Source organism: Silurus aristotelis (genome assembly GCF_946808225.1).
Source record: "Silurus aristotelis genome assembly, chromosome: 22".
Lineage (NCBI taxonomy): Eukaryota > Metazoa > Chordata > Actinopteri > Siluriformes > Siluridae > Silurus > Silurus aristotelis.
The window spans coordinates 3,797,415-3,808,011 of NC_139595.1; the positions used below are offsets into that span (position 1 = coordinate 3,797,415).

The 10,597-nt window shown below is 38.6% G+C and overlaps 1 protein-coding gene across 1 annotated transcript; it reads left to right on the top strand.

The window, feature by feature from the left end:
- The first annotated feature begins 1,150 nt into the window (after nt 1-1,150).
- nop9 (NOP9 nucleolar protein) lies at nt 1,151-7,551 on the top strand. Its single transcript, XM_083524829.1, has 12 exons — nt 1,151-1,247; nt 2,090-2,406; nt 2,560-2,796; nt 2,875-3,096; nt 3,342-3,449; nt 3,630-3,771; nt 4,384-4,576; nt 4,666-4,806; nt 4,970-5,089; nt 5,480-5,689; nt 5,775-5,880; nt 6,899-7,551. The coding sequence occupies exons 2-12, from the start codon at nt 2,190-2,192 to the stop codon at nt 7,051-7,053; spliced, it is 1,851 nt and encodes a 616-aa protein (XP_083380955.1). The 5' UTR covers nt 1,151-1,247; nt 2,090-2,189; the 3' UTR covers nt 7,054-7,551.
- Nucleotides 7,552-10,597: the final 3,046 nt, after the last annotated feature.

Sequence of the window (10,597 nt, forward strand, 5' to 3'; positions counted from 1 at the left end):
ATTTTAAGTAAAGTAAAAGTATGACTTGCCTAGACATCAGTATAAGGCTATAAGGTTAAGGTGAAGCTTTCTTATGACTAATGATTATCACACCCTACACATGATTACAAATAAATAAGCTGCATGGCTGTTAAAAGAGGAGAAAGTGTACTTGAAAGTATGAAGATTGGAATTGGGATTTCCTGATGTCCAAAAAAATATATTTTAAACTGGCTGGTGGAGGAAATGGCTTCTCAAGCTGTTGGTATGAGATAGGTTTACCCAGTGACCCAGTGACCTGGTGAAGAAAATATTTTGGCAGACATTATGCAGACCTCTAGATTCACCCTACCTTGATGAGGTCGCAGACACTTGGGGCTGCTGGGAAATTTTTAGAGTATATATAGATATTTATTGTCCTGCTGTGAAGCTGTGAGCCACAAAATTATGAATAGCTGTGGAGACATGGGTCAAGGTGCTCAAACAAGAGACTATTTTGGCTGCAAATAAAAGTTGGTAGAATAGAACGATTTAAGAAATTCTTCTTGAATAATGACCGGTGTCAAACGTTTATTGAACGCCGGATCTATCAGCTTGATCAGCTCTGTCTGTGTCTTTTGCAAGATGATACCTGGTCAGACAAATCCGTGCTGGATTTTCTATCCGTGTTAGTCCCACCTGGCAAAAAGGTGTGTTAAGATAAGGCAAGGTAGGTGGGTTCAAGAGGAAGGAAGTAGATGCCTCCTTTTAGTTCCCTGATATGACAAATATTCTTCCTAGGACAGGAGGAATGAAGAAAGTATAATGGCTTCCTCCAGTGGTTGTACTCTAGATATGCACTTTTGGTCCTGTTGTAGCAACAAAATACATTGTAGGTCTTGGGTTTGGACTGTATTGGGATGTGATAATTATATTAATGACGCATACACACTCATTTTGTTGGAATGCTGTAAATAATAACATTTTTATACTATTAAATTGACGATACACATTTGTATGAGGGTAATGTTAGGGTTAAAAAATGGGTTTTATTCCATTAACATTTTGAGTTTAAAGTTTTTTTTTTAATAAAGAAAGAAAGTAAATTCTAAGCTGTATGCATTTAATGATAGTCACATTTGCAAACGGAATAATTGTTTGATAAAACATTTCACATTAGTCCTGTAATGACGTTTAGCCTCGGCGACGCCTACTACGTCATCCCAATGCGACAACGCTTTCTTCCCTGACCATGTGAAAGAAGCGTTGCAGGGATGTAAAACATTCAGGTGAGCATTGTGTGTTGACTGTAATAGCTTTTTTTATTTTGTATAAAACAGACTGTATTTCATGCTAATGAAGATTACGAATACTAAAGTTTTATGTTGGTATGATTACAGACAAATAAGCGGCTGTTTATTGTATGAGTTAGTTTTATAAGTTACACACATATTATGGAAACAAATCATAACTATTATAAGATTCATAAGTCATTGACACTTTGGGTGATATTTTTTTTCTCCAAACAAAATAATGTTTAGGTCCCAACAACAGGTTATTGAATGTGTAATGTGTTAAAGAAAGACTTCCCCCTTAATATATATTAAATGGTTTTATACTGACTTATTTGTGATGTCCCCAGTGACACTGGTCATAATTTGTTGAGTGATCTTGAATATTTATTATAGCTTTTAGATGGTAGAGGTCACAGGATCGCACTGTTCTTGCTGGCAGAATTAAGGGCCAGTCACAGAACACGTCTCGATCCATTGACTTCCATTTATACACGGTACAAATGCAAAAAACAGAAAAGTTTGGTGATCTCTGGCCTGTGAATTTGCATCATGAAACTCCATCAGAAACCTCCACACTCACACTGGTGGATGAAATAAAGAACCGGGTGGTATGGTATAGTTGTTTTGCTGTAGCAGCCGAAATAAGTCGTTGTCGTCGTCATTTTAGAAGGTTTTAACCACACCATGAAGTCAACTGAAAATTTTAATTATGAAATAATGTTCTTACACACCCAAACATTATAAACACATATTGTACATTTGTCATTTAAGGGAATTAATATAATGGTGTGATTTGTAATCACTCGATTAATATTGGTTGTACGTTTATCTTTCAGATGCTGAAAACTAAAGGAAAGTTTAAGGGAATTTGTCTGAATTCAACCCAGAACCCGAGCGTGTTTTTTTTGCTTGCTGTGATATACCGATAAGAGAGAGATGGTGGAGAAGAAGGGAGCAAAGAGTCAAAAGAAACCTGGAGAGCAAGGGCAGAAAAGGATGACAAAGAAGCCTGATCAGGGTAGAAGAGAAGGAGGAACCAGCAGCCATGTCGGAGAAGGAGGAAAGAAGAAGCGTCTGGATGCTATGAGTGTGGGTTATTTTCGTCGTGTGCATGAGAGACTGAGCGAAGGATTCACGGACGATGAGGAGCGAGGTAAGAGGGGGAAAAAATAGGGGCCAGTGTCATGATCATCCATTTTTGCTTTCAATATTTGATTCCAGATTCTGCTTTAAGATTTCCAACATCATTCAAACTATTTTATTTAGATTTTTTTTTATTGGTAATAAAAGCCTTTTTTTCTTACAGCTCTCTTTGTGGAAAATGTTCTCTCTGAGGTGAAAGGACAAGCTAGCCTTGTCACCACAGATATGACAGGCAGTCTGGCTCTCCAGAAGCTTCTGTCATCGGCCAGCCCCAAACAGGTGGCCGAGGTTCTGTCAGAACTGGGTGGAGAAACAGGGTCAGAGTTAAAAACTGTGTCATGTGACAGATGTGGGGGTCATGTGATCGAAAGTGCTATCAAGCAGATGGTAAAGTGGACAGGTAAGGAGAACACGATCTGATTAATCACTGTTTAATGTTTGTCAAGATCAGACTTATGGACATTGTCCTTCCCTGTAGAGGACGGCCACTCCGAAGAGAAGAGTGTAGCTGGAAATGAACATGAAGAACCAGATACCGAAAATGATGGGATGCTTGTGGATCAGGTGCTAAATCTGTGTCGAGTGGTGAGAGAGAATATTGCTGAGTTCATCAAAGACCCTCACGGGTCTCATGTGCTTCGGACACTTATATACGTGCTAGCAGGATGTTCGGCTCAAGAGCAGTCTGATACACGTCCAGGTGCGAGAGTCTCATTGTATCTGAGACCACACTGAAATTTTTTATTATTATTATTATTACTTTGAAAAACATTGCTAAATTGGGAACATTGGAGATTCTGTGCTATTTCTAGGCCACTATTTAAAATAAAGCAGATTTGTGATATTGACTGCAGACCACCTTCAAGGTCAGATTTTCCCAGGGTTGGAGTGAAAATGTAAAAATAAATAATAATAATAATAATAATGTTTTTTTTTTCCTACTAGCGAAAAAGCAGAAGAAAGCAGAACCTGAGCTGATAGACTTTGAAGCCCCAACATCATTCTGGTGGGACCTCAAGTACCTTTCAGAGTCTCTGATGGAAAATGTAAATAGTAAGTGCCATAGAGATTTAAAAAAAAAAAAAATAAATAAAAAAGGCATGCTGTACATGTAAGCAAAACATGGTGTGCATTCCATGTGTTCTAGTCAAAAGTCCCTTTAATTTACTTGGCAGAATTAAGATTAGAGCTCATGCTCACACCCTTTTTTCCCCTCTGTATTTTCTTTCACAGTTTGTGCCACCAATCCGACTGCCAGTGCTGTGCTTCAGACCCTACTGACCGTCTGCCACAGGAAGAGACCCATTTTATGCAAAAAAATAAACAAGGGCATCATGGAATACCTAACATCTCTGAGCTCAGCTCCGGGAGTCAGGTGAGGAGATGTCTGGACAGAGAAAACATGGGCGGATTGCTAAAATAGTGGTGCGAATGGATAGAAAGAAAATATCACTTGGATGGATAGATAGGATTAATAGATGGATTGATGTGAGACATGAATAGTTGCTAGGGATGGAATGGATTTTAGGGTACATTTCAGATCTATCGATGCCATTTCTGTCTAGATTGGATGGATAGAAAGATGAATGGACTATATTGGACAAATGAATAAAAGGATATTGGATCAATGAGTGGATGGGATAAGTGGACTGCACTTTATGTATAGATTGTACTTAGTAAGGATACAACTGCTAAACTGATAAAAGCTGGTAAATGGATATGATTAAAAAAACTGATTCATGTGAGAGGTGGATGGTTGGAGTTGATAAGTGGATGGATGATCATATGGTTGGATGATGAATGGATTGGGAAACAGCAACATGATTAATAAAAAGAGGGATAGTGTAGGTGGATGGCTGCGGTGGATTAATGGATGGATGATATATAGGTTCATGGAATGAGAGATGAATGTCAAGATGAAATACGTGGATAGATTAATGATTGAGGAGGATGCACACTCTCTCTCTTTCTCTCGTTCTCTTTTCAGCCCCCTCTTGGTGTTCCTAAAGGACCAGTCATGCAGTCGACTCATCCAGACAGTGTTTCAGTTCTCCCATAAACCTTTGCTTCGAGACATCTACAAGAACCACCTGAAGAACCAGCTTGTGCCTCTGGCGCTCCACCCATTTGCAAACTACACCATTCAGTCCTTCATAGCAGCTTCAGTCAATTTTAAAGTGGTGTGTAGTTTCAGCTTTCGGCTCCAAGCCCATCAGCATAATAAACAAGCGTTAGGTTTTCAAATGCTCATTGTTTCTTTCTCTCTTAGTTTTTAAAGGTGTTTGACGAGTTGACCCCTGGGTTCGAGGCGATCCTAGCAGCGGGGCACATGGGGGTTATAGTGCAGCTGGTGGAGAGTTGTGTACACAGAGAGGAGAGGCAGGCTGTCATGCTGCAGCATCTCCTAGAGGTAAAACACACCTAGCAATGCAGAAGCTCTTATTCCATACTTACTGTTTTCATACAAACTTTTTTGGCATGTGTGTGTGTATATATGTGTGTGTCCGAGGTGTTTTGTCAGTTTAAACACCTGCTTTCCCGCATTAAACGGCATTAACTGGATTTCCTCACAGGCTTTTCACTGCAGCGAGCCCTCGACTCGGCACCTGTGCTGTCTCCCTCTCTTCCTGTCCTTACTGACGTATGAGGTGTACTACAACACCGAGGCAGCAGATGGCGACGCTGTTCCTCAGGTATCTCACACACCTCGAGATCCTATTGTACCGTAAGCTATAGGGGGAAATGTTTCACAGATCCACAGCACATAAATTACTTTTAATGGATTAAACCTGGATTATTAAATTATAAAAAAGAATTGATGTAAAGGAATAAAGCACTTCATCAACAAGAGGGAGGTTCATTTAAGATTTTCCTGTAATAGCAATTTTTTTCTAATTATATCATTTGTAGAACAGCTTTACACTCGTTATCATCACTATCCATTTCACCGGAGCCGTTGCCTGTGTTTTGTTGAAGAAGCATGTTGCTGGAACAGTGTGTGTTTGCAGACACGCACCTGTTTTTTAGCAGCCGGCCTTGAGATTAGGACCGTGTGATATGGAGAGTGTTTTTTCTCTCCGCAGCGCCCCCTATCGATCTGCTACCACGGCTCGCGCCTGGTCCAAGCGTTGGCCCGCTTTAAAGACCGCTCCATCCTGATGAACAGCCTGCACAGCCTGAGCACGGCCGAGCTGCTGAGCCTGGGCACGGAGCAGACGGGCAGCCATGCCCTCCAGGCCCTCATCACGCTCTCCAGCGACAAAGGCAAAGGAAAGATCCTGAGGAAGCTCGAGGTGAGACAGCAACAAAACAGGGATTTGCACCGTTGTGCTGCCACTAATTTTAAACCTGTCTCTCATTTTTTTCACACTTACACAGGGACTCTATACTCAGCTGGCCTGCTCCAGATACGGCAGTCGATTGTTGGAGGCTGTGTGGAGCAGCGCCACCCTCAGTCAGAGGCAGAGCATTGCAGAGCAGCTGGGTGAGCTACGCCAAGATCACCTATGAGTTTAGCTACTTAAACATGTCCAGGTCACTAGAGCTTCAAATAAGTCTTTTTTTTTTTTTTTGTTAAACAGTTATCGTTCTTTATATATATTTTTTAAATATAATCCACGAAAAGAGGTCAATATTTTCTTAATTTTTTTTGGTATATATATATATTTTTTTACAAACAGGAAAAGTCTTTTGTGGCTTTCTGTCTCTCTCTCACCAGATCATACAATATGCAAATTTCTACACGTACCCATGCTCTTTCTGCTGGGAAACTGGTGGCCTGTCTGTACATATTGGAACATGATTGGCTGTTCTCTTTCACGCATTCAACACAAATTCCAGTTTTCCAATGAAAGAGAGATAACGGAATGTGACAAAACCTCTTCATGAGACCTTTTTTTTTTCTTCCTTCACAGTATCATGTATCAATTGCCAGCATCGGAATCCTGCCAAAAGCATGTCATGTTTTAAAAAAAGTTTTATTTGATGTTGCAGTGCACAGATACAGACAATATTCTTTTGTTTTTACTTCCAAAAAGAAAAGAGTCTGCACTTAGAAGAAAAAAAATATAGTGAATGGTAAAGGAAAAAAATAGTTTGTAGACTAGTGGATGTTCTACAAATGTAACTATAAATGGTTAAAAAGCCTCACATCATTCAGGCTTTAATTGTAAAAAATTGACACTTAAAAATCATTCAATTCCTATTTATGAATTAATAAACATGTCTTATTGTTGGCAAATTGCCATGGTATAAGCCAAGGAAAAGAATAGCAGTATTTGATTATATCATCGTCTTCGAGGCGGTAAAAAGAAATTATGCGTCGTGTCGGGGAACATAACACCATCATTGATTGTTTTTCAATTACAGCATGCTTCCAGGTGTTTTATTCTGCACTCGACTCTTCTGAGCGCTAATCCGAGCTTTACAAAGAAAAAAGCAGTATAATTCTGCAATAGTTAAAACATTAAACTCTAATAATCCATGTGGATGTTTCCTTTCAGTCCCCAGCGAGTCTCAGCTGCGATCGGATCAGTTTGCTCGCCACGTCTGGTCGAAATTCGGCCTCATGCACTTCCAGAGGCGACGCGGTGCCTGGATCGAGCTTCAGACAGGAGAATCGAAGAAGAGAAAGATGTTCAGTGACATTCTGGAGTAACTGCTTTGAACTGGTCCTTTTTTTTTTTTTTTTTGCAGGGCTTAAACGAGTGTTAACTCACCTCCTGTGGACTGAAATCCTACACCATTAAAGCAGCTCCTACAGAGTTACAGTTAATCCTCTGGTATTTGATTTGGTCAGAAGTTAACGCTGGAGCTTTTTCTGCGTAGGTGACGTGTAAAAATAAAAACGGTGCGCTTTTCAGTTCTCTGCGCTAATGTGTCAAGATACAGGAAGAATTTTCAAGATAACGTGATTATAAAAAGATAATGTTTATAAACATCATTTGTTTATAAAAATTCTTTGCTTTCATAGTGATCTATTTCAGTGATGGAAAAGTTGTGTTTAATGAGCAACTTTGGCCTTATTGATGGACTGAACTGGTGCATTCAGGCCTAATTAACGATGATGTTTCCTTTATTGCAAACAACTCTTGTATGTAAATACTTCACTTTGTGAAATTTGTACTTCCAAATCATAAAGCATCAGAAATGGAAATAGTATTGATGTATTTTTTTTATTATTATTGTTTGTTTTGTTGTGGTGGTGTTTTCCTCACACCTGTAAGAAGTGTTTATGGTGCTGATGGTGGAGGCGTCATGAGTGATTAATAGCTCACAACCATTAAACCAGTGAAGGAAGGAGAGCGAAAGCGAGCTGAGTGCAGCTGTGACTTCTCCTTTGCTCTCTTGTTCTCTCTATCAGAGTGGGAGAGAAGGGAGATGAGTGCGAGCCTGATCACAGGGGCGATGTGACATTCAGCTGCAAGAATCCCCTGACCGAGTCAACACCGCCAGCCTGATAGAACGCTTCACATAAGGGCCTGGGAACGTCAAACAACTCTCACTAACGGCCATTAACGTCAGCCGGTGGGCAAACGAGTTAAATTAAAAGTCCGCTGTGGTTTTGTCTAGAGCACTTTCCATCACTCATCTGCAGAGGTGTTGGAGATTCCGTGTGGTCTGTTACAGAACAATACGCGTTTTATGTAGAGGTGTGAAACTAAGATTAGTTATCGTGGATAGAAGTTCACTCATAATGTCTTACAAATCACAGTTTTGAAAGTGACTTTTTGATTCGTTTGCTGGGATTTTTAAGTTGACCACAAAAAGATGTGGAGTTATGTCATTATTTTTATGGTAGATAAATGTTTATCAGTACTTGCCTTAATAATACAGGATGCTATAATATATCGAGGAGAAATTACTTCAAAACAGATTGTTTATCCAAAGCTTGATAACACATACAGTATTCTGACAGTCAACATTTTGGCAACCTGTGTTAACCGGCACCACCAAACTAAAAAAAACAAAACAAAAACGGTCCAAATACACACACAGTATGAGACTTTTTTTTTTTCTTTTTTTTTTGGTGCCAGCCAGATCCCTTTATCATGTTAGATAGTAACTGGTAATACTAAATATTTACCTCACCTCTATTTTATTACTCATTTAGAGTTTAATTACAAACTGAGAGTGGACAATGAATAAACGGGAGATGTGATAAATCTCTTGTTAAATTTTTTTGTCCTTGATTAGTTTCCAGCATTGGGTAAACAGTTATATAATTAAAATCATTTAAAGTTTTCTAAAAAAATATATATATTTATATATTATTTATTTTTTAACAGCTATGAAGTATTAAGCCACAATGTGTTTCTAGCCAGACCATGCTTACTGAAAATACTGAGCCAGATTTAAGGCCCATCTCAGTTGATCTTAAATCTTCGAGAAAGTGGAATGTGATGCTCAATAACAATTAATTGTGATTGTTTAGGCCGTATTGTAATTCAGTTAAAATATGTAGTTGCAGCTGTAATGCATAAGATCATATTTAATAATACTATTGATGGACAGCCGATGCAAACAACACGTAAGGTCTTTGAGTATCTTTTTCCCGGTTCTCATTTCTGACTTTTCTGTTCCTTTTACGGATAAACTCATTACGAGGTTGTACATGTCAAACTTCAGGGATGCTTTCTTCTGTGAGCCGGTGACAGTCATCAGGCTTGATTCTCCCGCAGGACCCTAAACGTTGGGGATTTCCTGGGGGGTTCTGAGCCTCTGTAACCTCCCCCCTCATTAGTGATCCGCTGATGGATAGCGCAACTAATTGTGGACCTGCGGATCAGCTCTGGAACTGCCCATCTGCTCAGTTCTGCAGCTGTGGACGCTTATCTGTTAGGAGGTCCTTCAGTGGAGTTATTCCAGCTGGGTAGCTCTCTCTCACTCTCTCTCTTTCTCTCTCTCTCACACACATACACATACATTCACACAGCGGAACTAGCTGATTGTGCATTGTTCTGGTCTATGGCCTTGTTGCTTGTAACATATAATGCATTGAATAACTTCTTTCAGTTCCGTGTCTGCTCTCTACAGTGTGATGCACTGAGTATTATTGATGTTTATAAACCTGTTATATTCGTCCTAATGCTATATTCAGCTCTGATGGCTTTGTGATGGCCTTCAAGCACCTGTAGTTCTAACATTGTTGCCAATCTGTGTCTATTTTTCTGGAAGAATAAGTAAACTCAATCCCACAAGTAAAAAGGAAGAACTTGTATTTAAACGCTTTTCTTTCCAATTCCACAAAAACACTGTATCTGAAGTAACAGTTTACTGATTTCATTGCACTTCATTTCATGTGCAGGGATTTAGGTATACATTCGTTTTTTTATTCGCATTTATACACAATAGGAAACGTGTAGTGATTCGGATAATACGCATTATCAGACGCACAAACCATCTTGCTCCAATAATTGACAATTAAATCTATTGTTTTAATAAACGTATGATTCAATTGAGTGCTTCCTTTTTGAGATGTTTTGTATTTGCGGTAAGAATGTACATGATTGTACTGCATGTCTTATTATACATTGTGTGACTGATGTTCCTGCTGTTTTCAGGTCAGCCTACAACTCTTTTCAACTGACTCTTTTCTGTTGTATGTATATATGTATAGTTTTATGAAATTTCAAACTGCAATATATTGAACCGGTTGTACAGAATAAAGGATGTGTATGGTCAATAGATCTGTAGCTTTTTCCATTGATGTGCCGTTCATTCATGTAGTAAACTTCAACTAGACACTGCATGAAATATTTACAACTAAAGACTTTTATTATTGTCCCTGGTGCACAAGAATTAGTTGTAGTAGAGCTTTATTTATTTATTTATTTATTTTAGAATTCATTTCTAGAACCTGACACGTTTTTATATATATATATATATATATATATATATATATATATATATATATATATATATATATATATATATATATATATATATTTAATATAAATATACTATACATTTATATATTTAAAAATATGTTTCTTTATTTTCAGATCTTTGTAGAACACTATTGTCCCAACCACACAGCCCCCAACCTTCTTCTCCCCCCACTCCATTAATGTTACCATCATGGAGACAACATTTTCTAGTTGTTTATTATGGCAACGAGGGAAAAAAGTCTCTGCTCCAACAAGAACCTTTCCTCGTACCCTTATTTTTAAGAGAGTAGCCTGAGTTATCTGCATTTTTAC